The following is a 26,909-nucleotide window of genomic DNA, read 5'->3' as shown; positions in this document are numbered from 1 at the left end:
GCTGCTGAAATATCAGTCATGACATGAGCATGCATGAATGATTTAAAAAAGAAGTAAAATATGGCAGTTATTGCTTTCAGCCATCCCCATTTTGCAGAGAAGTGGTATTTATGCACAAAGAGCAACATATGGCCAATATGTTGTATGGTCCTACATTATTCATTCATTCAACCTTTATTTTAATTCGGAAATACATACATACATTTACAAAGTAGTAGAGGGGAAAAAATAAACAAAAGCTTCTAGACACAAAGACACACCAGTGAAAATAAAAAGTAAAAACAATAAAAGCCATAGTAAACCCTTAAGATTAAATAAATGTCAGCCAACATGAGATGTCTGCCAGACATGTAAAAAATGTCCATATGTGGGTCCAGGATGTATCAGCATATGTGTTTGTCTACATGACGTCTCTTGGACACTGATGTGCAGTTCAGTATTTGAATGTCAAGGATATTTTTGCAAGACAGGTGCAGGAAATCAATATTTGATTAATGACACCATTTTTATTTGTGATTAAACAGATAAACAACATGTATAATTTATAAGCAACATATTTATTGTTATTATTGGATAGAGTGCGAAAGAAAGAGTTTTATGTGCTAAATTAGGGCTAACCCTCATGTTAGTTCATTAAAGAACTTCAGATGAGCTTGTCTCCCTCCTCTGGCAGTGAGAGTAATGACACATACTCTGTCAATGTGTGCTTATGACACACGCCTCCAGTTGTCCAGTGTAGGCTCCACCATGCTGTAGCCTACTCCGTTGCTATAGTTGCTCCCCCGATCTGCTCTGGCAAACCAATCACTGCTGGCTGATGCATCACGACTTGTATGCCAATGTAGAAATTGCCACCACGGGCACCAGATTTAAAAACCTACGCAACAGCAAAATTTACCTCGCCTTGTGGTGAAAGGCTTTTTAAAAAATATGCAGACAGTTAAGGGGGTAGAGAGAGTAAAGACTACATGCAGCAAAGCTCTGCAGGCATAAATTGAACTCATGGCCACTGCTGAGGACTTTGTACATGGGGTGCACACTCCATCAACAGTGATCAGGTTCAATCAGCAGTATGTGAACTCTTTGATAAAGGACTTGAATGTAACTTAAATGTAAAAGTCTCAAGAACAGACAAAGTGTGACGACGAAATAAACAGTTTTACTTGGGTTTACATGTATGTGCCGGACCAATTAACATGAATTAAATCAAACAGATGCAGTGGTAACTGCTCGCAGTCTGAAAGCACATTTGATGTAATTATTCAGGTTTACCATCTGTCAGAGTGTCACGCCTGAACATAAAGTGTCTTATAGTAGGCCTAGCTCTCACAGCTTGTGTTTGTTTTAGAGCTCTGTAATATTATGAGCATCTTCCTCATTTAAGAGGTTTTTTGTCAGATTGAAATTTCAGGCTTGGCAAAGGGGTCACAAAGCCGCAAGCTAGGACTGTTACCACATTTTTTTAAAAAGCTATTTTAAGTATTCTAAGATAGCTTGTTAGCTTAGTTGAGCCTCCGAGTTTCAACCATCATTGCTAGGCTGCAGCTCTCTGGCTCAGCTTGTTAGTTTGTGCGATGACATTTATTATAAAAGTTGTTTCATGCCAAGATCATGAGTGAATGAAAAGTTATTTTCCTTGTCCTGTTTTATGTTTTTACTTTCAACAGAGCTCCTTCATTGCCATTGAAGCTTTCCAGTGTAAATTCCAACCTGCAGATCAGACTGAAGACCTGACAGAGAATCCTAAAAGTACGGTACTCGGACCCCCCACCTCACACACAGGCATACTATACAGGCAAAAACACACACACACACACACCAGATCACACCAAATTCCATTCCCCCACTGTTTGACAAGAAGCTTCAATATTATCTGGCGGATTCTCAACGAACATCTGCACCAATATTAAATTACAGCTGCCCCCCCAAAGAGGCAACAAAATTAGCTTCATCAGAAATGACTGAATAAGGAAATTCTCCTGTAGTGGAAAGTAGTGGGACGACTAACGATTGCGAGGAACGTCCTTGAAGTTTTCATTGTGAAAAGACGCTGAGAGAGGCTGTTTTCAACCTGAAGCTGACACGCTGCGCTCCATTTCCTCCTTTGCCGTTGAAATACAATGCTCAGTGAGTAGAACTGGAGTGAACCGTTCTCCTCGGCGTGCACATTTACACACACATTCACCGCTGCGCACTTGTATGTTCTCACACCAAAAGGCTGTCACTCGCACATCTTTAAGAAATCACTCGTCCCCCGTTTGAATAAACACTTTCTGGGGCCTTGGTCAAATAATTATGGTAACAATATACAGCGGCCAGCGATGACAGGAATAATATCGGCTCTGTTCATCAACAAGGTAATTTGCGAGGTCTTGACGACTGGAGGTAGAGAGAATATGCTGACATGCAGTAATGGTATATGGCCAAATGGTAATGATATTTTGACAGCAGCTATCTGCAACGCCGGGGCTCCCATGAGCTGCCAGTGGGTTGTGCAATGCTGAGGCAACACAATGAAAAGTCTAATTGTCCCTCCAGTAGAAATATAGATAGTTTGACAGAAGGACTTACCACCTCGAGGCAGTCCACTATTTTGCTTAGCTTGTCTTCTGGTAGATTTGCCAAGAGTGAAACACTGGCAGAAAAGACAAAACACAGATAATGAACATTGATTTCGGCATCAGCTTTACTGACCAAGTACATGTGCACATGCAAGGAATCTGACTCTCAGTGCGCTTACAGATATAGAATAGACTCTATATACAAGTCAAGTGTTGTGTAAGTTGTAAACACTGCAAAGAGTGCAATAGAATAAATACTGGATGGATGCACATGTGGTGCACATGCTTTTCATGTAGAACTATATTTCCTGTGTCACAGTAATCAAATAATGCACCAGAACAATGTATCTAACAATTTACATGAGCTAGATCATCTGTTTATAAAGTTAGGTTTTATATGGTAGCTCACATATTAACAATCACCACGTCTGCTGCTAAACTCTTTGCCATTCTTTTAGTCTCTTCTAGCCTCTTGTTTTTGTTCTTAATCACCAAGCTCTGAGTTTAAACCTCCTACAGACTGACTACAGTCTACAGACACAAGACACATCAGCGTGCATCATCCATCAGCAGTGTTATAGTGGTGAATGGTCCACAATTGCTTAATGGAGCTTTAAATGCTCTTTGGATTCTTTAGGTCTCACACTGATGCACAAGGTATCCTTTAACATCTGTATGAGATTGCTGCCAGAAAGACTTTTTAACACGTGGTTAACGTTGTGAAACAGTTGCAGTTTGAGAAAGTTTAGACAACAAACTATTTGGGTAAGTTTAGAAAAAGATCATAAGTTATGTGACACTGACTTTTGGTTTCACATGGGAGATCAAACCCACTTCCTCCAAACGCAGGCCTCTTTGCTCTTTATACGTCACCTGATGCAAATGGGTTCACTGTTTACATTGTTACTTGAAAGTCCAGATTTTTAACATGTCCTCTAAAAAAGTGTTTCCTAATTGGCTGGTGGGAATACATTCTGATCATGTGTGGTACATCAAATCAGAGAAAACCAGTCTTCATCTTTATCTTGGCTATTACTCTCTTATATAGAAAAAATCTAACCTTCGGAGGAAGTTTCGGTACTGTTCATGTCGTGTTTCAGCTGTCCGCCTCATGATGTTCTGAAACACCTCCCGGTCCAAAGCCCACGTCCTCACTTTGTTCACCACTGAAAAAGCAACATCACATGCATCAGAAATTGGAGCATAATACAGGTTCTGACCTTTCAATGAACTAATTAACCTGATTAATATATATTACAGCTGTTTTTAATAGCAGAGGAAAACTTGTAAACTGGTAACCATGATGGAATAGTGAGAAAAAAATGACATTTTCTTTTCTCCTCCCTTATCTCCCCTCCCATTTTCTAGTTAAATTAAAAACCAAAGATACTTATTATAATAATTAATATAATAATATATATAATAACCAAAGTAATTATATCTTATTTTGTTTTGTCAGATGGACAAAGGATGCGAGAAAAACACTGTAATCTCTCCTCCATCTTGATGGTGAATCGCATCAAATCTCCTGAAACTCTTCTGTGGAAGTAGCTGTGAAAGTTTGACATGAACCGGTAGCAAATAAAGAGTTCCCCTTTATCCACTTCATCTGTTCTCATGTAGAACCCACTCAGAGAAACCTGTCAAAATGTCTCGGTTTCTCCAGTTCACCCTGAATATTGAGGTCAACTCAGTGCCCCCCCCCCCCCCAAGGGCCACCAGTCAATTACTTGGTTAAATATACAAACTCGGACAAAGAGCACTCACATAGTACATGGTATGTGCTTTCCAAATGCCAAGGAGCCAAAAACCAATCAGAATGCAAAGCTGTGGATATCATGTAAAGCCTTTGTCAACACGCCCATGCTAAAGCCTGTTTACCTCACTCTGATGACCTATCTGATTCTCCTGCTCTCACTATCAGGCTGGTCTCGGCTTTAAGAAGTCACTGCAACTCAGATGAAGGTCAGAGATGTATCCAGTTACATTTATAATTCTCATTGGTGCAGGTGGTAGCAGTCATTAACTAACCTCATGAGAAATCCACAACCTTTACATAACCAGAAATATGCATTTTGCTCTCCTCTCTGTCATAAAACTTTATCTGTATAGTGCTAAATCATAAATCATAAATCATAAACCTTGCTCTTTCTCACTCACAGCCAAGTCAGGACCTGTTAATTAATAATAATCATTAATAATTAAATATTGCATGTTCGTGTTCATTTTTTTCTATACAGTACATGCAAAGGGTTTTGGGTAGCAGAGTGTACAGCAGTGGTAAAAATGTTCTTTTTCTTGAAGCAAGGCTATGGCTAAAAATAAAACTCTGTACACACAATTAGCAGCAGATCTGCTTTGTGCTTTGTGCTTCATGAGCCATTGTTTTCCTATGGATTATTACAGACCTCTCCATTGTGCTCAACATTTACTCAGTTTCAGCTTTAGGTATATATTTGTCAGTGACCTTTCAAATCACAGCTAATGAGATGACAGTCGTGCTCAAATTAAAGAAATAAGTCAACATCTGGGAAAATACACTCAGAGTTCAGTGACAATAAGAAGTTGGTCGTCTGTGTGAGTACAGTATGGACTGCGATAGCACCTCGACCTGGACACTAAGTGTCCCTGTTTCTTTGTCCTCCACAAATTCACATCTTCACAACGAGCGGAGTTAAATTTGGGAACTTTGACCAGCAAAATGAATGATTGACAGCGGGACACAGGAGGTCACTGCTCCGGGTTTTTCACCTCATGTTAAGGTTCTTGGCTGTCTTCTTCTCTGAAAGTTAACCAGTGCCATCTTTTATATTAGAATATATAATTGACAATAATCTTTGTTTTGTTTTGTTTTTCTCCTGCTACCTGGTATCATAGACTGTATATAAAGTACTAAAATTCAAAATGCAAAAAAGTCAAAATATCTGAGATACATTGAGGTCATTTGCAGTAGTGATCAGGGTTGGTGCTGCAATTGGTGAATCAAATGTGAACAGAACTCAGCCATCAATCATGGCGTATATTCCCCCTTTTATGGTATTAAATAAGTAATAAGTAAAACCAAACTGATCAGAAAAATGAACATTTGAACATACATCAGCTTGATGAGAACTACCTAAAATGCCAGAAACCATCTTTGGAATAAGTTTATTTGATGGACGGGGTGGAGTTTATGACCTGTGCTGCAACCAGCCACCAGGGGGCAATCAAGATGTTTTGGTTTCACTTTTGGTGAGCTGTCTGGTTGTCCATCCTCATATGTCAGCGCCTGGTACAACTTGGTGACATAATCATTGCCTGTGAACTGTGCGTTGTGCCCCACCCTGCTGTGTGCACAGCTCATTCATACAGTCGGAGAAGGAAAGATGTGACAGCAAAGGGAAGTAATGCAACACAATATTAGATTTTTGTTACATGATGTTTGATCATGTCTGCCACAAGGTCACAAATTCAGTCCCTGTCACATGTTCAGACAATCTGAAGATTTGCCTCAGCCTGACGTAGAAAATGTGCAATCTGATCAAGAGAAGGAGAATTCATTTTTACTGTGTAAATGTAGAAATCTTTACCTCGCACCGATGCAGTCCGTGTGCAGTTGTACAGAATAGCCAATTCTCCAAACGTGGTCCACACCGTTATCGATGTGAGCAGTTTGTTATGTTGAAACACGTCCAGCTTCCCATCTGTAAATATGAAACAAGGACAATCAATAGTTTTTTTTAAACCCACATTTGGGACACAGATGAAAAGACACAGGAGACAGACACGTGCTACAGGCAGAGTCAAATGACATTTAAGTTTCATTCAATTCGGTTAACACTGGATTCATCAGGTTCGTTTGGCTGGAGAATCACAAAATTCTTCTTGTGCTTCTCATGATTTGACCACCTGGTAAAAATGTACAGAGCCTGTAAAATACCAACAAACAAGCAGGTATTTGATATCTGAAACTCAGTAGAAATAATTACATACAGGTTTCATTTCCTGCATTTTGCATAATAATATCCCTGCTAAAATGTATTCTGTCAGTTTAAAAAAAGAAGAGAACATCTTTTCTAAATTGCTAAAGCCTTTATATAAGACAAGGAAACAGCAAAATATCTTTGTCCCTTTGCCCTCTCCTCCTTCCTACCATCTGTACCTACTGTTTACACAATATAAGACATAACATGTATTTTTAGGCTCTCAGTCCATCAGTGACCCTGAAATGAAGTCGTTTGCTGCACAAATTATGACTCAAATTAAAGGCTTCATTAATGAGATTACAATCACCGGCTCCTGACGTCTGTGTGATTATTTCAAGGGCTTTCATTGGTGAATAATCATTAATCATGAGCAGTTTTGCCTTCGTAAGTTACTAACTGTCGCAGATTCATTTTTCCTTTTCAGAGTGACAGTCGAGATTCTGTTTTATAATTCATCTTAAAAATTCACAGTCATTTAAATATGGATAGGTTTGGACACATAACAATGTGTCATAGTGATTTTACTGGAGAAACAACATTATTGCACTGACCTACATCGTTTTCCTGTCCAGGGTGAGAAATCACTGTAACACCAGACAGCAGAACAAATACTGGGACATTTTGTCTGTGAATGGATAATTTCACCACCAACCACACTGGCAGATGACTGAGCATTATTTAAAGGCCATGTGGTCATCCAAAAAACTTAGTTGCCTGGTTACTTTGAGAGAGTTGCCAGTGACGTTTGGGACGTACCAGTCAACTGTAAAACTACCGACCAACAATTAAATTCATTTTTAAACAAGTAAGTAAATTGAGAAAGAAGTAAATAAAACAATAAGTGCGCTTTTGGTTTTTAAACTTTAGGTAGGGTTATGGTATATTTCAGTTTCATGTACTTCATAATACACTGTCCGTCTGTGGATGAATACATTAGTGCAGGGGTGGTTTTGGGGCTGGGGGGCAACAAGGGCCAGTGCCCCTGTAACACTGTGACTCCCCCTCCTAGAGCCAACGGCCTACAAAAACAATACAATTATTGCCTTCTTGCAATGATTTGGTGCCGACATGAAATTACTGATACAAATACTTTTACTGAAACACATAACTGAAACTATAAGTTACTGAAACAGATACCAGTCACTGCATTGCTACCAAAAATGAACTTTTTCACTTTTTCTCTCCTGCCAGGAGCTGATAAACCAAAGGAATTCATTCTGTTTACACCTGCCAAGAATATGTTTCATTTGCCAAAATAATTGCAATCTACATTTTCAAAGATTAACATTAAGCTAGCTAATCTTTCAAACTGGTACAAAAGTTTGCAAAAGTTTAGATGCCATTAATTTGTGTCGAGCAGTGGAACCAATCAAAAGCTTGCTTAATGCAGGGCTGCTGTTTCACTTTGATTTGATTGGCTCGCGATCATGAGGCTGTACGGTAGTTAAATAAAGGGAAACGTTTGAGAGCAAAACATCTCAAAAAGATGCTGGTGTGACAGGAGACCGTTTTTCCTGCCAAATTCATTTTTTCTGTTAATTTCAGACCATCTAACCCTGCAGTCGGCATAATTATATTTAAATAATTGTTTAGTTAAAATGTAGTCAAATGTGAGATAATAGAGATTAATAGAGATTGGGAAGGATACCCATGGATAAAGACAAAAAAATAAATCAGGATGATTCATAGTTTAACACCTGTCATTTAGAGGGATACACAAAACTGGATATAAAATTTGCAAAGTAATTTATGATTTCTGTACTGGCTTTTCAAGTCACTTACTGTAATATTCTCCCTGAGCAGATATCTTGGATAAATACTTTCTGTTATAAATCCACCCTCTCCATGACCACAGTGATGCCACAGGGTTTGACCTGGACATGAGATTTTGGTGTGTAAATTTTCCAACACCACATTGATTTGCAGAAGATTTCCACACAGTTCCACCATTTTCACAGCTTCTTGTCCAACTTTCTGTTTCTATTTTTAAAACACCAGTTAACCATCACTGTGTTTCTATACACGTGACTTCACACCGACCATCGAGTCAAAAGTTTCGTATCTCTCTGTGTTTTCACACAGTGAGCCAGCATGACAGAAACAGATTCTCCTTCATTGGAAACAGTACTGAAAATATTGTGAGCAGGCTCTCGGATGAAATCTGCACACCAGGCTTCCATCCAAATATCGTGCAAATATTACCAGAAATTTCAGAAAAATCTGCAAATTTGTGTGTTTCCATAACATCACCCATATACCTCGAGATTACATAGTTAAAGGAGTTCCAGTTAAACTTCAAATGGTGGGAAAACATGCAGAAAAGTTCCATTTGTTTCATGTATTAATTTGAGCAAGGTTACTCAGAGGACACTCAGATCTGATGTTTTCATCTGCTGATGCAGAGCAGAAGCTTCAGCACACCTTAAAGTCACATGCTTCATGTGTATAATGATTAATTAGCTGAGTCTGTTTCTATTGCACTTTCTCACACAAACTTTCTTTTTATCGATAAATCAACTTCTCCATCAACCTTGAGCGCAAAAACTTTTCCATTCAGGTATTTTTATTCACATTTTCAGTTTCAAGTGGATGGAAAGTGGTGAACATTTTTGCAGACCATGTTTTGTATGGGAAAAGTACAAAGATCTGTGAGAAAAACAGATATCAGTAAAAGTTAAGTGGATGCATTTGCAGTCTAAGAGCAACACAATCAATGGAGAAAAACAAGAAAATGTGCCCAAGAGCCTACAGGCACCCAGCTTTTCCCATGGTTCTCTACATAATGTGCTTGTTTTGTTCCTTAAGAGCAGGGGTGGCCAATGGAGAGCTGATGGTCTGCAGGTTTTCATTCCAAACAAAGACTCCACCCACTGATTGACACTCAACAAGCAGAGAGGAAGATCTCATCAGTGAAACCACCTGCTGGGGTCAGACTGCTGGCTTCCTCACTGAGCAGCATGGTAAACCACATGCTGCTACTGCCTCTTACTGGGCCTTACATGTCATGTGATGTCGGGCAAGTATCTGAGGTGCATCAGCCACTGCAGGAAGTTGACAGAAGAAGCTAATTTCCTAATTTATTAGATGATCAAACAGGAGTGCACGTACCTGCCAGGACAAACAGATGGTTGCCAGGCTCTCCCTGCTTGATGACGTACTCTCCCTGCTGGTAGGTGCGCTCATACATACACTCCACCATGTCTTTGATCTGCTGCAGCTCCAGCCTCTTCAGGTACTGGTTCTTGTTCAGGGCATCTGTCAGTAGCTTCTTTACACTGTGCACAGAGCAAGAGTTAGAAATGTGACTTTGCTTGAAAATAAGTGCCATTTTTGTATGTTGTTTGAGGTATTTGCTACAGTATGATCATAATGGACAACACTGGATAAATGACATGTTGTCACATGTTTGCTTTAGATTGTATTTGTGCCTTTAGCATGATTTTTTTTTATCAGCGATGACAGAAGAAAGAAATCAAGATCTTAGTGCAAGTTTAAAAGATACATCAGCTCGTACTTTGGTAAACTCTGATGGACATTTGTCGACTATTTTCTACTATTTCAGACAAAACAAAATTATCACCAGATTGATTTATGTTGTATTTTTTTTCTTCTTTACTTTATTCTTTCCACCTTTGTTTTTCTGTCTTTCCTTACTCATTTTTATTTTCTTCCTTCTTCTATTCTGTTCTTTCTTCTTTCCTTTCTTCTAGGTTTTTCTTTCAGTCTGTTTTTTCTTCTTTTGTACCATTTTCCTTCCCTTATTTGACTCTTATTTACTTTTATAATTTGCTTCCTCTGTCCTCTTTATCTATTTGCTTCCTTCTTTTCTTCCTACATATCCTCTTTCCTTCCTAATTTTCTTCTTCTATTCTTCTATTTAATCTAAAAATCTTTTTCATTTCAACTTTAACTTTTTACTTTTCATACCTGAGTTTATTTCACTTGTTTATGTTTCCTGAGGTAAAACCTCGGTGCATTTACCAAGTGTAACTAGGTGCATTTACGAGTAATGGAGTATGTTTCCATTGCAGTTTAAATAGTAGTTTTCTATAAGTAAAGGCTCATTTTAAATAGCTGACTGCAGATATGTGGTACACTCCTGAGCCCACTGAGCCACCAGGACACCCACATCCACATTACTCACCACGTTTTTAGTCTGCGTGATAAATATTTTGTCTCCTGTGAAAAGATGACTATTTGCAGCCTCTGGGCTCCTTCTGACAATGAATCAAGTGAAACAGCAAAAACATAAAATCATCATGAGCTGTCAAAGTTCACCGTTGTGCATTTTAACAGCTGCGGCGAAGAAGACATTGCTTCCTTTGGGGAGCTGTAAAGTGAAAAAGGTTAAGAGTCACGGTTGAATGCAAACTGTAGATCATGAGAGCTGGTCGCCGCTCAGAGAGGCAGGCGGCGCAGGTGGTGGGTGGTCTGTTTATCCACCTTATCATGTGTAGTAAATTATCACTTTGGGCTTCATAAAATGAGAGCAGATGACATCCACTCCTTTATTTTTCACATCCATTCCTCCCACTGAGATGTGTCATTACTCTGCCCTGGTCTGCTACATGTTACATTGTCATTCAGAGAAGATGAGTTTTCGGTTTCAAAGGGCCGGTCTGCCTCATTCACATCAGTGTTGGTTATATAATCCATGCTGGGCTTATTAGCAGCATATGTTTTAAACATGAGGATCAGGTTGAGACTCCGCATGCTCACATTTATTCACTGCACAGCACCGTATTCATGTCGTACAACATGCAGAACACTCACTGTGACAAAAGGCAATTTGGCTTTCATGTCGGAAAATCTAACAAGACTGACTGCTCTCATTAAATAACCCTTTGTGTTGCTTCTTGTCCCACTAAGCATGTTGTGTGCTCAGTCAATGATTTGACATGATGGAGGGTCACACATTTGGGTCTGATGGTAATGGATCTCTCTACACCTTGTCAAAACAAATGTAAAACATGACTTTTTTTCTTTGCCAGCTTGTGTTAAAATGAAAAATAAGCTCAGCACTTATTGTGTTTGCACTTGTTTGACCTGCAAAAGAACAAAAGCAGCTGTATGCCCAATCAGAGGACAGAGTAGCAGAAGAAGAGGGACGTGGGCAGCATATGTTGACTGCTCTGCAGAGTGTAAATTAAAAAGCTTTGATGATGCGTTTGTGCCCCGCCGCCTGGAATCTTCACAAATGTTAAGATTTCCAAAATCAAAGCAGCGTGGACAAAACTTTTCTAACTTCAGGCTTGTTGATGGGGTGAGGGTGTAAAAGCAAGGGGTGGCATATGCTCTACAGATTGTAAAGCTCTTTGAGGCAAATTTGTGGTTTTGGGCTGTATAAATAAAACTGACTTGTAAAAGAGGGTTTATCAGATAGAAAAAAACAAAAGCTTCTTGGACTGAAACTTCTTTAATACCAAACAGTAATTCAAGTTGTTTACTTCTACGCTCAGACCTCTAAACATACTGTATGATATGGTCAGGTTATGTTAAACTTTGTCCAAAGTGGAAGTTGTCTTTGGCTTTTGGAAAATTGTCTTTGGCTTCACCACAATCAAGATGGGCTTCAAACAAGTTGGTAGCACAAAACAGGACAATTAACACTATTAGAAATAATTAATAACCCACAGGGTTGAAAGTATTTACCTTCACTGTAGTTAACATAGATTGGAAATAAGAATAAAGAAACAGCTAATTGGGAGAGCTAAGAATTCAATCAGGCAATTCAAGTGCAGTTCATTGCAAGCCTATTACAAGGAGTACAAAATGTTGGGATTCTGCTTAATGTGACCACTTGTGATCAAATGTGATAACACTTCAAATATCTAAAACGCTTGCAAGTGATCAAAAAATATTTGACTTTACCCACCCAGCTACCCATACGGTAGTTTTAGAGTTGTACCAAAATAGTTTGCTCATAATGTTGACATTCAAATTCTGAATCGACATACGAATGCTGCACAGATTTTTTTTTTCTTGTCCATTCATTCTTTTCAAACCCGGTATTTCTGCATAGTTGCAGATAAATGTAAGGCTACATTAATATTACGACTGAAAGCAAGATCTTTGCAAATGTTTCAGAGTTCGGCAGGACAGCCAGGTCTGCTCAGTAAGCTGGAGGTCTCAGCATCCAACACAGTAGTTCAGGATCAGTGTAGAGATCTGAGTGCCTGTTCACAGCCACTTATCCTACACAGGCTTAATATTCAACATTTTAGTTCTTCAGAGTGCTTCAGTGGTTTGTTTAATTTTGACTCATCATTACTGAGCGTCTATTGTCAATTTAAATTATCCTTAATGTTCCTTTTTGAGGCTTGAAGTCTTAACGCCCCCATGAGGCAACATTTTGAGATCAACTTACTTCCTTAATTTGATATACTTCCTGCTGGGGTGGGACATACTGTAACACAGATGGTTAGTATAAATCAATGAAATAACATTTGAGGGAAAGGTAATTGTTTTTCATGGGAAGGGTGGAGCTCCTTCTTTATTGGAAAGACATTTTACACCTATTCATACCTGCTGCTACAGATAAAGTGCTTCATTTTAAGTAATAAATAATGACAGGAAAAGTACCATTGTGTACATTTCTGCCATTAGTTGTAAATTGGGCTACAACAACTGAAAAAGCAATTTTTGTTTCAGCAAACCTACATGTCCAAAAGTATGTGGACATTTTCAAAATTCCAAGCTTGTTGGATGTGGTAGAGGTCAGGGCTCTGTGGAGACCAGTCTAGTTCTTCCACAACAAACTGGGAAAACCATTTCAGTATGGTCCTGGCTTTGTGCACACTGTCGTGTTGAAACTGGATAGAGCTGAACACAGTGTTGTCACAAAGTCTGAAGCACAACAATGTCTAAATTATTATTATATACTGGACTGAATAGGGTTGTTTATTAAGACAGTTTGACTGAACATCATCACATTGAAATCACTACAATCTCATTGTGCTGCTCTCATTTTTAAAGCTAGGGTTGGTCATGTTGGAGAATCTGTCCAGAGTAAACAAATGTGACTATTGTTAGAACTCACAGCAGTCAAGCTTGCATGTTAGTGTTGGGAAGTTCTGGCTGCACTTTCGCTGCCATTCTTGTGTGAATAGATCGCTGTAGCTTAAACAATATAGCGGCCCGGTAAGGCTTTCTGCCAGAAAGCCATTCTTGATAGGTTTAGGAAAAAAAAAATTATGGTTTGGATTAAAAAAGCAAAATCCCAATCTGTCAGAAAGCTCTGAAGGCTAACTTTTCTCACGTGTGCCTTGTGTACTGGGAGACTTTCACCCAGAATACTTTTCAGGTTGTTGTATTTTCTTTGGTTAGGTTTAGGCAGTAAAAGTACTTGGTTAGGTTTGGGAAAAGATGATGGTTTTGGTTAAAAGAGACCACTCTTGCAGAAGGCTTTATAGACTGACATCTAGATGTTATATAATTGGGATCTGGGATCTAGATGATCTCGATGGCAGCTCCCATGTGCGTGGAAGACCCGGGTCATGTGCAGATTGAGTGGGTAATACGTGCGCAGGCATAGGTCATTCCTCATTTCATTCAGGCTTAACTAAATGATTGGATGAGCTTCTTACAGGCCTGCAGTGCTGCAGGGATGACGTGTTTCTGTCGGCCAACCCAGAGGTTAGCTTTGCTCTGGCTACTTCAACAAAATGACGGTTGGATTTATCATTGGATTTTGAATTTGTGCAGAAAATAAGCTCTGTGCTGAAAGAAAGTTTGATATTGACACATTTTGTTCAGAAAATGAACAAAATTAATGAAAAATTAAGAATTTTTCTAAATTATTATGATTTGTTAGCAAACACCTTTTTTAAGACATGTAAAAGCTTTGAATTCATAAGTAAGGTATTTCCTGAAAATCTTGTGTTGAGTCATTCCTCAGAGGATTTGATTTATTGACTGCTGTCACGATTTCAACAAATATAAACCAAAATGCTCCTTAAATTCATTACCTGCTCTAACTTTAGCTCTCCTCCACAAGGCTGAGATGGACTGAGCCTGAGGGTATCATGAACCTTTAACTGCCTTCTGTCTGGCCTCATTTTCTTCCTCCTTTCGTGCTTTTGAATCTCTCTGAAAACAAATCTCTCACCTTGCATCTTTTGGTACCCGGGCCTTCTCGAAGGAGAACTTTGGCAGGCTGCTGGAGTCGTACGTCCTGGACGTGGGTTCGGCCGACACCCCGGCTTTGGCCCCTTTCCTCCTATTGAGGGTCTCCTTGAGGCGAACACTGAGGTTGGGGCTGCCGCTCTTGCCGCTGGTTTTGATGGACGGGGGCCTTGACGCCAGACCCACTGAGGTTCCGCTCTGGCTCTTCATCACATCCTGCAGCTTGTTGAGCTGGATGCACTTGTTCTGCAGCTCCTCGCTCAGCTCGGCCAGAGCTCGAGTCTGTTTGGCCAGCTGCTCCTGGAGACTCTTGATCTGCTGATCTTTGGCACAAAGCTCCTCGTCCCGCCTCTTGCCCTCTCGCTCTAGCTCATCCACTCGAGCCCTCAGGGAGTCCAGGGACGAGTTCTTGAACCCACCACCATTATCTTTGTGGCCTCGGCTGTTGGAGGCAGCAGCAGAGCCGTCCGTGTATTTGTAACGCTTTGATTTCATCGAACCGTTCCCCATTGTATCACCTGAGGAGACGAAAGAGGTTCCAAGTCAATATTTGCTGAAACGACTGAGACGTTATCAAAGAGAAGTGAGCTTCTCCAACAGTACAGTGACATTTAGCACAAAGTGGTGTGTTTGAGGAAGCTGGGAGTGAGGTTTCACACTAAAAAGCTGACGCTGTGAGGAGAGAAAACTGGAGAAAGACAGAAAGAGAGGAGAGACAGCAAATCAGTATATAATGGTCAATGAGTGAGTCTTCTCCATTTATTATTCAGAAGGCAGGAAGTATTACATTACATCAACAGTCACTCCCTATCTGCTGGCAGGGAAGGAAATGCTGCTCAGGAGACTCATGAAAAATGTCAAAATCAAAATACAACGACTTTAAACAATATAATTTCACTCTAAAGTGAACTTTTAAGCGTGTTTCTCCACATAGTAAGAGTGTTTAAGGGCAAAAATGTCTGAGAACAATCCTGTTTTTGTTGTTTGGGACTGTCGCCCACTCACACATACAGTAGTCTTCATTCATGACATTCCTGCTGGGATACAGTGAGTGAATGTCAGATCACACTGTTCTCCAACATTATTCTCAAAATATAAATTACTGACAGAATCTATAACCCCTTTAAGAAAGATAACCAAAGAAATGTCACTATTTTTTTTCCCTTGTTTTAAAGCTTCAACTCTCTGTCACAGTAACAGATTTACTGACACGTTTCATACTATTTTTTTTATTACCTTATTTTTTTATTTTTGATCCAAGATAATTAAAAATTAATTCGGTCAAGTTTACCAATTAAGCATCTCCACGGAAAATCGTGCACCTGCAACTTCTCTCACGATGCCTCGTCATTCACTTGCAGAGATGTGAGAGATGAATGAATCCGCGTGTAGTTCGCAGTAAATGTCGGTAACTCACCTGTTTAGTTTTCAGAGCCTTCAGACGAGCCTGGGAGACGATCTAAAAGCAGAAATAACGTGTTTGTACATCCGAGCATCCGTAGAGAAACGGTCCATCTACAGCACAGCTCTCATCCTGTCTCCTCTGTCTCTCCTCTCTCGCGCTCTCGGTCCTCCTCGGCTGTGCGCGTTCCCGCGGGCGCGGCAACTGGCGCTGCATGATTGGCGGGTCAGGTGTGAGCGACGTGGACCCCACTGACATCACAGTGACTTAGTGTATAAAAATAATGCATGAGGCTTATGTGAACTCAAAAAGTTTGTGCTTGTTGTAATTACAGGCCTAAAATAAGTCTTTTTTAAGTAGGGGAGTCACAATACCAGATTCAGAAATAATGCAATAAGTCAAATTCATCTTTAAATTTGTGCTCATGATATGAGTGCACAGAAATGGGGAGAGTAACAGTAATTGCACATGATTTTGCACAGCAGTAGTAGCAATGGTGGAAGGGTATGGTAATAATTACATTAGCATGTCACATCAGTATGAGTTTGTGTGTCTGAGGGAATGTAAAGAAACTGAGACAATTTAAGAGCATATATGTTGAGGAGGTGCTAAATTATTATTTTTTTATCATATGTATATTAACATATCAATATGATTATCGCCACTTTTTTTTTTTTTTTTTTTTTTTTTACCTGCCTGCTAATTTTTAAGTTAGGCTACTGATCTGGTTTAACTTTTAACATTTTGGTAATCAATTATAATTCCAAACTTTAAAGAAATGTTAACCAAGAATAATAATGTCAAAGGTTTCATTATCCTATAAATATAATCTGGCACCCTTCAAGTACTCAAGAGCTGTTTAAAATAATAGAAATCACTAGAACCAATGTGTTTTTCAAGACAAAACATGTTTCATAACATTGCAAGCATTGAGACAAACATGGTATTAACAAGACAAGATAAGGCACGAGTTCAAAATGGGAGATGATCTGGTGCAGAAATTCATGTTTGTGCTCATGTGGTTCTTAGGAGAAGAGATTGGTATTTGTTTGCATGTTGTGTGTGAGAAAGTGGCTGATATAGATTTTCTTTTGCAGTTGCATATTTCTTCTTCAATAAATTCACAAGACCAAATTCAGCTTTTTTTTGATCTACTGCAGACAGTTCCAGACAGAAAGAGAAACATACATGGCTTTTTGTCTTCATTAATTTGTTGTGTGCTGTGAATGTAATGTCTATATTGTTTCTTGTCTTTATGAGTTAATTTGGTGGCAAATGAGTTTCCCCAATGGTGATTACTAAAGCTGGCTAATCTAATGCATGAAAGCTCAGTGCAGACTCTGTGAACTGTTTGTAAAAAAATTAGTTACAAAAACAGTCCACAACTTTGAAAGTTAAAGTTTGGGAAGTGGAACTTGACTTGGGACTTGTCTGTCTTGACTTGGGACTCTAGTGTAAAGACCCACCTTTGTTCATAAAAAATGAAACATAATTTTTATTTGGCGTGATATGAGCAGTAGTTTCTGATGGCTAATTTTAGCTAACATTAAATTTTGGATAGATGCTGTTGTGTAAATGATATGAATGAGTCAGTTCACTGACTTAATGATTGTTCTGTAGTTATACTACTTTTATGCTCTGTTTTAGTGTGTATCATTATCCTGTAATTGTAATTTATGGCCACAATTTTTACTTTTAGTTTAGTGAAATGTACATAGGCTCACTGTAAAGCTGCATTAAGTGTTTTTGGCCACTTGGGGGGAGTAGCACAAGATAAAAACGCAAAATCATACCTCAGCAGATACTACTATGATAATACTATGATTCATTTAGAATCATATTTCTGAATTAGAGCTGAAGAAAATGTAGAAGAAAGCAGTGGGAGTGAGCCAAAACAGTAAAGATGTGGACCAGAAAACATAGTCATGCTAATGTAAAAATATTAATCAGAGCAGCTGTAAAGAAATTAAAGAGAAAGTCTAGACCAAAAGCTGCAGGCTTCTACATTCAGAAATGATTAATTGGTTTTCCCAGCGTGTTTGTCTGTGATGGCGGCCGGAGCAGCCTGGCCTGCAGCACATTTTATCGACAGGCACAGAACAATAATGGCAGGTGGCCAAAGCTGATTCATCTGCAGCACTCAGAACACAGCAAAACAATCCAGGTCACTGACTCCCAACCTGAACCTGAGAGCAGATCTGAGAGGCTGGCAAATGATCTGAGGACATGTTTTTGAATGGGTGAACAGGTCTACACTGAAGAGACTCAGCTCACTCTGTGATTCATACGTCTCCAGGGCTTCAGTAACTTGCTTAAGGGCACTCTGGCAGAATACATGCATTTGAAGAATTGACTGTCATGGCTGCTTGTTGGCTCAGTTTTTAACCCTGCCACCCTACAGCCAGAAGGTCAGGATTTAAGCCACCAGCCAGCTGACTTTGTATGCCTGTTCTCTTCATGTTTACATGTGTTTACAGTTGTTGTTTACAATGTTTACTATCTTACAGTGCAGGTTAGCTGATGGGATATTACACTACGTAGTGAGTTTAGTTGCAAGATGACATCTAGACCCAAAATCAGTCCAATCATTCTTGGTTTATGATGATTTTGATGAGCAACAGGTCAACATATATTTTGACTCCCACAGGATGAAAAGATTACATATATATGTTGTAGCTGAAGTTTTCATATTTTGTCAAGGTCATGCTCAAGTATGACATTTTTTAAAGTGTCAAAGCTCAATTTCTTTGGCTTCTACCCTTTCCAAACAAATCAGTTTTTTTGTGACCCATTAAAACTGCTTGAAATTTAAATTTTATTACTTTCACGATAGCTAAAACCAGAGATTTTAGGAAAAAAAGTATTTTTCAAGTCTTTCCTGTACTGATTATTTTTTTTTTATTTATCTGTCAATCATTTTCTTGATTAGTTTTTTTGCTCCATAAAATGTCAAAATGGTGAAAAATGTTAACCAATGTTTCCCAGACACCAAGATGTCACCATGTCCTCAAATATCTTATTTTGTCCACAACCCAAAGATATTCAGTTTACCGTCAGAGAGGAGTAAAGAAAACAGAAAATACTCATTTAGCATTATAAGCATTATAATATATGATTTAAACATTTTGAGCATGTATTTATATATAAATATGCAATTTACCACAGCTCTAAGGTGCTGGAAAAGCTTGGTTGGCAACCACTGGTTCACTGTGACTTACGGGTGTTTAACAGCCTTGTGGTTCTTTACATACTGTATTACAGTGTTGCATATTTAGAGTTACATTTTCTTAAAGAACAGCACAAAAAAAAAAAAATGTTTTTTTAGGTCTCTTTATGTTGTAGTGTTTTCTAAATGTTAACTCTAACTGTCCTATAATAGTAAAGCAAATTTCTCAACCAATAGTGTTTAGGATGATATGTGAAAGCATAGCAAAGAATGTAAGTTTTCACTTTGTGTGGATCATAGAGCTGGAAAACATGACATATTTCATGCCATTGCTGTATGAGCAATGCATCATTACCTTTTTTTTTTTTTTTTTTTTTTTTTTTTGTTATTTAGCAGATATTTGAACACTGTGAGTTGTATGTTATTTGAATCTCAATGCATCACACTTTGAACATCATAGATAGTACACTTTATAACTTTTGAAAGTTATTCATCTCACTTTATTATTGCCTCAGATCTTTGTGTATTGTTGCTCATACTATAAGTGTAATTCAGCAGTGAACACTGTCAGTTGCAGTAACTTGATGTGGTCACTTGGTGGAGCCAAATGTTCTTTTTTGTTTGTTTTCTGCCTCCATGTGGAAAATACAACTTCAACTCTTGCAGAAAACATGATCACATTAATCTGTCAAATATTGATCGTAATGTAAGAGAAATTAAAAATGCCTTTTAATAATTTTCCAATATTTTTCACCCTCTGTTACAAAGAAACACAACATTTAACAAGTTTGTTTCACTTACTATTTGTTTTCTAGCTCTCTAATTCATACTGGGATGTGTCTGCTTTATGTCCCTTTGTGTTACATTATGGTTATTTATTTATTTTGTAGTTTTTTATGATAGTAGGCTTAAAGATTTGTTTCTTTTCATGCAGTCTCTTCCTTGATGTTGGAAGCCGCCACAGTCCAGCCTGTCTGTGAGACTTCATACCAACATGTTACCTCTGGTGAGTCCCCTTCTGTCTTGCTCTTAAAATTATGATTCACTCAACTGAAACTGCCACCATTGACACCATACGGTATTGTGAGGACTCTTACAGTGTTTGTGACAAAAGTTAAAGTTAAAGTTGGCACAATAACCAATAGAGAGACCTTTTCATGATGTTAGACATTTAAGAAGCTGTCCTTTTGAGTAATTGCAGATAATAGAGGATTGAAAAATGCTGAATCGTAATAACAATATTTTTGTTATCATTTATGTTAATTGAAAACTTCTGATTCTACAAGTTAGATCTAGTGCTTCTAAATGAACAGGTGAATTTACTATGAAGTTGTTGTCACATAAAGTCTAAAAGGTGCACTTCTTAATCTTGTTATAGCAGCCATTAGTACCTACAAACCCCAAACGTCCCCTCCCTGCTCACTGAGCTGCATTAAACATCAGTTCTATGGAAGTAAAATAATGACATAAATTAAAACTTACTTTAAAATTAAGTTTGAACCTCCCTTTTACTGAATATCAAACACAATTATGTTTTCCATCTGTCTGATAAATATTCTTACATGTGAACTGGTAATCTTAATGTATTTCATAATTTACCCTTTTGAGCAGCTTGATCTGTGTGTAATCACAATTTAAAATATACTACAAATAAACTAAAGTGTGTTTGAGTGAACAATAAGTACAAGTATTTTGAAAGTTATTTACTTCTTAGTATGATATTCAGAGGTAGAAACCATCAAAAAGCGAGTAAGTGAACCTTTGAGTTTCTTCTTACACATACTGTTCTCCAGGTCAAGAACAAACCTCAACACCAAAAACATTTAAGGAACCCACAGAGTCGTCACTTGATACTTTTAAACGTTCTTTTATTAACTCTCTTTTAAACACTACTAATTCATTTATAAACGGATCCTCTATTTCACTGTAACAGTCCAAATACAAATGAGTGAACACAGGGAGAAAAAAAAAAGAAACACAGTATGTACACAATAAACCACAACAGCACTCAGTGTTGAGGGAGGAGCAGTCAAGGCGAAGCACACATCAGTCAAAGAGATTTAACTTCATACTCTGAGCTCGTACCTTGGAAAGTAAGTGTTTCATACAAACTTGTATAAAAAAATAATAGTTAAGCCAATATCTGAGGACTACTTAAGCATGTTATGTAGTACAAAATTAAATAACAATAAAATAATAGTAAATATTGGCATGAGGACATAATGTGACTACACAAATATTTTCATAAATAAAACAAATATGGAGGAAACTTTACTTTTTAATAATATGAAAAATAAAAACATACAAAGGATATTATTTAGCACATGTGGGGTTTAAACAGAAATCCTCAGTTCACATTAGTCAACCACACAAATCCATTCACTTTTCTATCTGAACCACCAGGGGGCAGCACAACCACACTCGTTTTCTACATTAGAGCAGGAACAAAGGGGCAAAGTATGAGGAGTAGCCCACAGCCTGGCTTATCTTTTCAGCAGCAGAGGGCTATTTTAACACTGATTATCAGGAACAACAGGAAACACACTTATCATCACACCTTCCATTTAAGCCCACGGCTAAAGGCCTCAGTATGCTTAAAATGAAGTGTTCGTCAGAGCATCCTGCAGCTTCTGAAACCACAATTCCTACATCAGAGAGATGTAGGTGAAAGGGGTTTCAGATGCTGTTCAACTGTACGAGAACCCTGAAGCTTACTGATGCCTTGATTCGTTTCGAGCATACTGAGGCCATGAGTGTGTCAAAGATAAAAAACAAGGAAGTACTGCTTCCTGCTGAAGAAAATCACAAAATTTTACACAACACAAACAAACAAACAAAAAAAAAACTGTTACATCTTTAAATTGCAGCCAGTGCATTTTTTTTCTTACACATCACAATGAAGATAACCTTCAGAAACATGAAGTGACAGATACTCAGGTATCATACAAAAGGAAGGAGACGAAACAAAACTAGAAATAATGCTTAGCTTCGTAATGAACAACAGTGTTGCAGGAAAGGTTTGAGTTGTCCGTACAAAGAGTGCTGGCTTATGGAACCAGCAAGAGTAGCGTTTCTGTTGAGTTAGCCAACCAGCAGCTAACTCTGTAGCTTCAGTGGAAAAAAACTTGTTGAAAACTAACGGGGGGAACAAACAACCCCAACGACTCCATTAACGCTCACAGAAGGTTTATCAGGGCGAAATGCTCCAGACAAGAAAAAGCACCTTGGCTCTTACTTGGAGGGTTTGTAGCATTTCTTTCTTTTTTCTTTTTAAAAAACACCTACAAAGTCATACAAAGAGATGGAAAAAACAGCTGTCCTGAAATATACAGCACAAAGAGCAAGAGGGTAAGGAAAAGCAGAGCTTAATAGAAATCTGAAGCTGGGGGGAACACAAAAGATCCTCGCCAGCCAAAGTAGAGATTGTCGTTTCCCTTCCAACACGGGGATACTTTGTTTGGACAACAGCGGCGTCTACAGGGCACGGCTCGCTTGTCAGGTTTCTGGTTTCTTCTGGTTACACGTTTAGACCCTGCTTAGCAGAGTGGATCTGTGGAGACAAGAAAGAACCAGTTGTTAACATCACACAAAAATACTCTGAATGTGCCAACTTTATCTTTCAAAAAACATAAACATATAACATTAAACAAACCATTTTTCCCAACTGGCAATTAAAAAAGAAAAATTAGAAAAATTAAAAAGCTGAATCTGCGTGTCAGCAACAGTTTGTATTCAGTGGATTTCTAGGCCTGGTGTATGTGTATGTGTAGAGAGAGAGTCTGCAGAGCCGAGCAGCACGTTCTGCTGACGCGGCTCGGCTGGAATAAAGTGACAGATCGTGTCGCAGCGGAGGCAAAGCTCAGGGGGATGCATGGAGGGTTGGCAGCCGATCAGGAAACGTGACCACACACACAAACCCACCCACCCACCCGCATACACCAGAGTGGATTCACCCAGGCTGGGTTTAACCCAACACTCGCAAAGCTCTGGGTCCAAAAAACCTGCTCTCACCTCTGACCCCTGCCAGCAGCAGAGATGATTCATACGTCTGCATGTGGGTGGTTGGGTGTGTGTGGGGTCAGTTTTTGGCAACCTGCAGCATGACTGTCAGCTCTGAATCATGTGCTCACTCTCCATAAATACTGGCTTTATTTTTCACGTGTCTGTCTCATGTACTTCCACACTCCAGTTTCCATGTTTTGGGGTTCTTCTTTCCTTCCTGTAAGATTTATGTCTAAATAAGAGGGGAAAACTGTGGGGACACTGGGTTTGGATGAGTTTAAAACAGTTACAGGCAGCTTTGTTCATAAGAGATTTAAAAAATTGAAATTAAAATAGGCTGAAAATATTATACTTTACTAATCAACATATTTTTAGGCTGCATATTTCTACATTTCTGACGGGCAGAATAATAATAAGTCCGAAAATCATTCTTTCAGCGCTGTTTTGGTCTCCACCAACTCCTGCTGTTATTGTTAAAATTTTACATTATTATACGGGTGGCAAGTTTCAGGTGACAACCTAGTCTTTTCTGCATGAGAATGGCTACCCTTCAGGGCTTTCTGCCAGAAAGCGTTTGTCTACTTGGATTTTGTCACTTTGCACATAAATTTCATCCAACTACTTGTAGGAGAAGTTCAGGCCTTTCTGCCAGAAGGGTTAGGGAAAAGGTTAAGGCTTTTTTGCAGAAAGCCCTGAAGGCAAACTTCTTCCATGAGCATTCAGCAATGACAGCTATTCCAAATAATTCTTGTGCGAGAAAATCCTTTAAGAAAAAAGCTGCCAGACGCGGAGAGATAAAAACATAAAAACCTGCACTGGTATAAAAGATGAGAACCAGATTTAGTTGCTAAAAATGTGGGGAATTATTAAGGCTCATTTACGCCCCTTCTACGTATGAAAATACGTTTCAAACGATGCAACCGTCATTGCCCACATACTTCCATGCATCCTTTTCCTTAGCATTGATGTTAACAAACACTTAACACCATTAGAGGGCGTCTCTCATAGTCAAAAGTTACCCCACATCAGCCTTTCCACAGCGCACAGATGATCTCTATGTTGCTATAGCCCCACAGCTCTTAAGATATTTGCAGTTTGCACAGCTTTAAAAATACTTTTATTCCATTGAGTTAAAAACCTTTAATGGAAGTGATGCACCAGACAGATCTCATGATTGCTCGACGACCCGTCTTGTCACTGCGGAAAAAACGAATGTCCTCCGACTCAGTTTGTGTCAATTAAACTTGAGCATGTGATGCTGAAGCAAGAGGAAATATCCCTCTGTCAGCTCTCTGGGGCTTTCTTCAGCGAGTTAGAGGCGACTGAACAAAGACTATTTTCTGTCATCCATCTTCGCACACACACACATCCAGAGTGCTGTGTGATAATGGGGTACGCTGTGGTGTGCGTTGCACATAAGGATGTAATTGTGTGAAAATGACTGATGTCCTGTGACTGCCTCTATGTAAGCGTTGGTGTGACAAAGAAGAATGATGATGAGCACCTGTGTGTGTGTGTTTAATGCATTTACTGAATAGCGTGCAGGTCAGCATCAGTGTGTGACCTACATCCCTCTGGGTCTGCCTGGTCAGCGGGGAGGCAGGAGGGGACATGGGGGTGACAGCCATGATTGAAAGACTCGAAACTCCCCGAGGGTGAGTTTGTCTATGTGTGTGTTTGTGTGTGTTAAGAGGGAGACGGGGGGGGGGGTTTATACACACCTCAGAGACTTCCATCTGTCCTTCTCCATGTTGTTCTCAGGACCTTCACTCTCATACGATGCGAGGTACAACGCTGCGATGAGAAAATTAAAGAAACATCATTAGATTTTCTATTTTTTTTTTTTTATTCATGGCATTAAAGTTGGTCTTTTACCCTACTTTTATTCTTCCAAAGGTTGTTTACTATTGCCTCCCGGAGTTCAAATGTTTCACATTTTTTAATTTAAAATGAAAAGTCATCCCTTTCTTGCATATTTAAAATCTTAATCTGTTAAAATCAGCCTGCTTCTCTGTGTTTATGCAATTGCTTGACAGGACGATGCTCACTGTCACCCATGGATGATAGTGTTGGCTGCAGAAGAGCTGGCTGGTCGGTTTGATTGGTGCACTTCAGTGTTAGGGGGATTTCACAGACCTCCCCGTCTCTCTCTGATAAGACGGTGATAAGAGCCGGAGCCAGTGACACATGACTTTGATGTGGATTAAAGGAGGCCCAAACTATCAGCGCTGTTCGAGTATGAGAGGTGATAACAACGTGTGTGTGGATTTGAGGCTTAGGAGGAAAAGAAAGTCATTCTGTCGTCTGTGGTGGACTAAATTTTATCAAGGAAACTGAACCACAGGACATAGAACACATCAGTGTTTTATGCAGTTTTTCATTTATATTCAAAACTATGTTTCAGTCCACACCTACACTCTACTATTATAGACAGTAATCAGTGATTTTCATTATAGCTTTGTATGAGGTAACATGATTTTCTTTTGTAAATATGTTAATCTTTTTTTTGCTGAGTCGATGTTTCTTTCATTCTCTCAGATAACACATGATTAATGTTACTGCAAATAAAGTCTGACAAAGTAAAACAAAGTTTGTTTTTTTTCCTCAGTTCTGGGAAAACACTTAAATTTTATTTTTGCCAAGTAAATATTAAGCTGTCACCACCTGCTGGTAAGCCTAGCTTACCATAAAGACTGGAAGCAGGGGAAAAATAGCTAATATGGTTCTGTCCAACTTGTCATTCTTGCAGTTCAAACCAAATATAACACAGTTAATGAGCTTTAGAGGTGCTGGCAGGCATATTTCTTAGCTTTGGAGAGAGTCATGCTAACTATCTCCCTGTGTTTCCAGTCTTTATGATAAGCTTAGCATGCTAATGTTTGATACACTTGACATACAAACATTTAGGTGATCACTGACTTGCATAAATAGTTTTCTTACATTTATTTTACTTTATTTTGTCCTTCCATTGACCCAGGTCACTTGGTGACCAAGGTGTATCAATCCGAAAATCTAACTTTTGGCTTTCAAGTGAATACATGCATTTTCCAGTATTCTTACATATTTCATTCATTCATTGATAAACGTACCATCTTCAGTGAACGCTGGAGCTGTCAGTAGGTACTGCAGGATCTTGCGATCCTTCTCAAACGGACACTCCACTTTCTTCCAGGTCATGAACTCACTCACTTGCTTGGCGAGCTCCCAGAATTTCTGAAATAAAATCGAAAACAAGAGGATACAGGTTAGTATTCAGAAGGAATAAACATGTTTAAAGGTCTATACTCCAGTGTTACCTTATATTTGGCTCGACTATCACGACTTTACTCGGTACTCCAAATATTACTGCCACACTGCCTTTGAGCAAGGTATATAATAACCTTGTATGACTCTGCTGAAGCTACCCGGTGCATTAACACGGCGTATTACACAGAGGTTATCGTCAGCTGTTCTGCAGTGTTAATGTGTTCAAATGTACTGTACAGACGTCATAACAGGGCAGGACATAAAAAGCAATCGGCAGAGTTTCCCGGGATAGAATAGATCCTTAAAATAGTGTCTGATTCAGTAGAGCTGTGACCAAAGATCAGTGGAAATACTTATGAGTGTTTGGTCACTGGTCAGTGTGTTTGTACCATGGAAACACAGCTGAACTTTATACACTCAAGTCTGACTTCTTGATTCTGTAA

The 26,909-nt window shown here is 38.9% G+C and overlaps 2 protein-coding genes and 1 long non-coding RNA gene across 3 annotated transcripts in view; 1 reads left to right on the top strand and 2 right to left on the bottom strand.

Moving 5' to 3' along the window:
* Window positions 1-16,672, bottom strand: part of prkg2 (protein kinase cGMP-dependent 2) — a 30,339-nt gene extending 13,667 nt beyond the window's left edge. The window contains exons 1-6 of the mRNA XM_084728190.1: window positions 16,068-16,672; window positions 14,634-15,168; window positions 9,635-9,801; window positions 6,131-6,244; window positions 3,622-3,727; window positions 2,572-2,635 (exon numbers count right to left, since the gene is read on the bottom strand). Coding sequence (XP_084584316.1) covers window positions 2,572-2,635; window positions 3,622-3,727; window positions 6,131-6,244; window positions 9,635-9,801; window positions 14,634-15,160 — 978 coding nt within the window. The 5' untranslated portion in view covers window positions 15,161-15,168; window positions 16,068-16,672. The remainder of the gene's footprint in view (window positions 1-2,571; window positions 2,636-3,621; window positions 3,728-6,130; window positions 6,245-9,634; window positions 9,802-14,633; window positions 15,169-16,067) is intronic.
* LOC146320068 (uncharacterized) lies at window positions 9,441-25,810 on the top strand. The gene is made up of 3 exons (XR_014771460.1): window positions 9,441-9,695; window positions 20,153-20,224; window positions 25,257-25,810. It is a non-coding gene; the product is annotated as an uncharacterized LOC146320068 (long non-coding RNA).
* Window positions 21,070-26,909, bottom strand: part of rasgef1ba (RasGEF domain family, member 1Ba) — a 137,389-nt gene continuing 131,549 nt past the window's right edge. Inside the window, exons 14-16 of the mRNA XM_084728191.1 lie at window positions 26,310-26,433; window positions 24,942-25,014; window positions 21,070-22,768 (exon numbers count right to left, since the gene is read on the bottom strand). Coding sequence (XP_084584317.1) covers window positions 22,744-22,768; window positions 24,942-25,014; window positions 26,310-26,433 — 222 coding nt within the window. The 3' untranslated portion in view covers window positions 21,070-22,743. The remainder of the gene's footprint in view (window positions 22,769-24,941; window positions 25,015-26,309; window positions 26,434-26,909) is intronic.

The sequence above is a fragment of the Lutjanus erythropterus genome, chromosome 10 (genome assembly GCF_056507025.1).
Source record: "Lutjanus erythropterus isolate fLutEry1 chromosome 10, fLutEry1.hap2, whole genome shotgun sequence".
In the NCBI taxonomy this organism is placed as follows: Eukaryota; Metazoa; Chordata; class Actinopteri; order Lutjaniformes; family Lutjanidae; genus Lutjanus; species Lutjanus erythropterus.
This window is presented reverse-complemented; position numbering and strand designations above follow the sequence as displayed.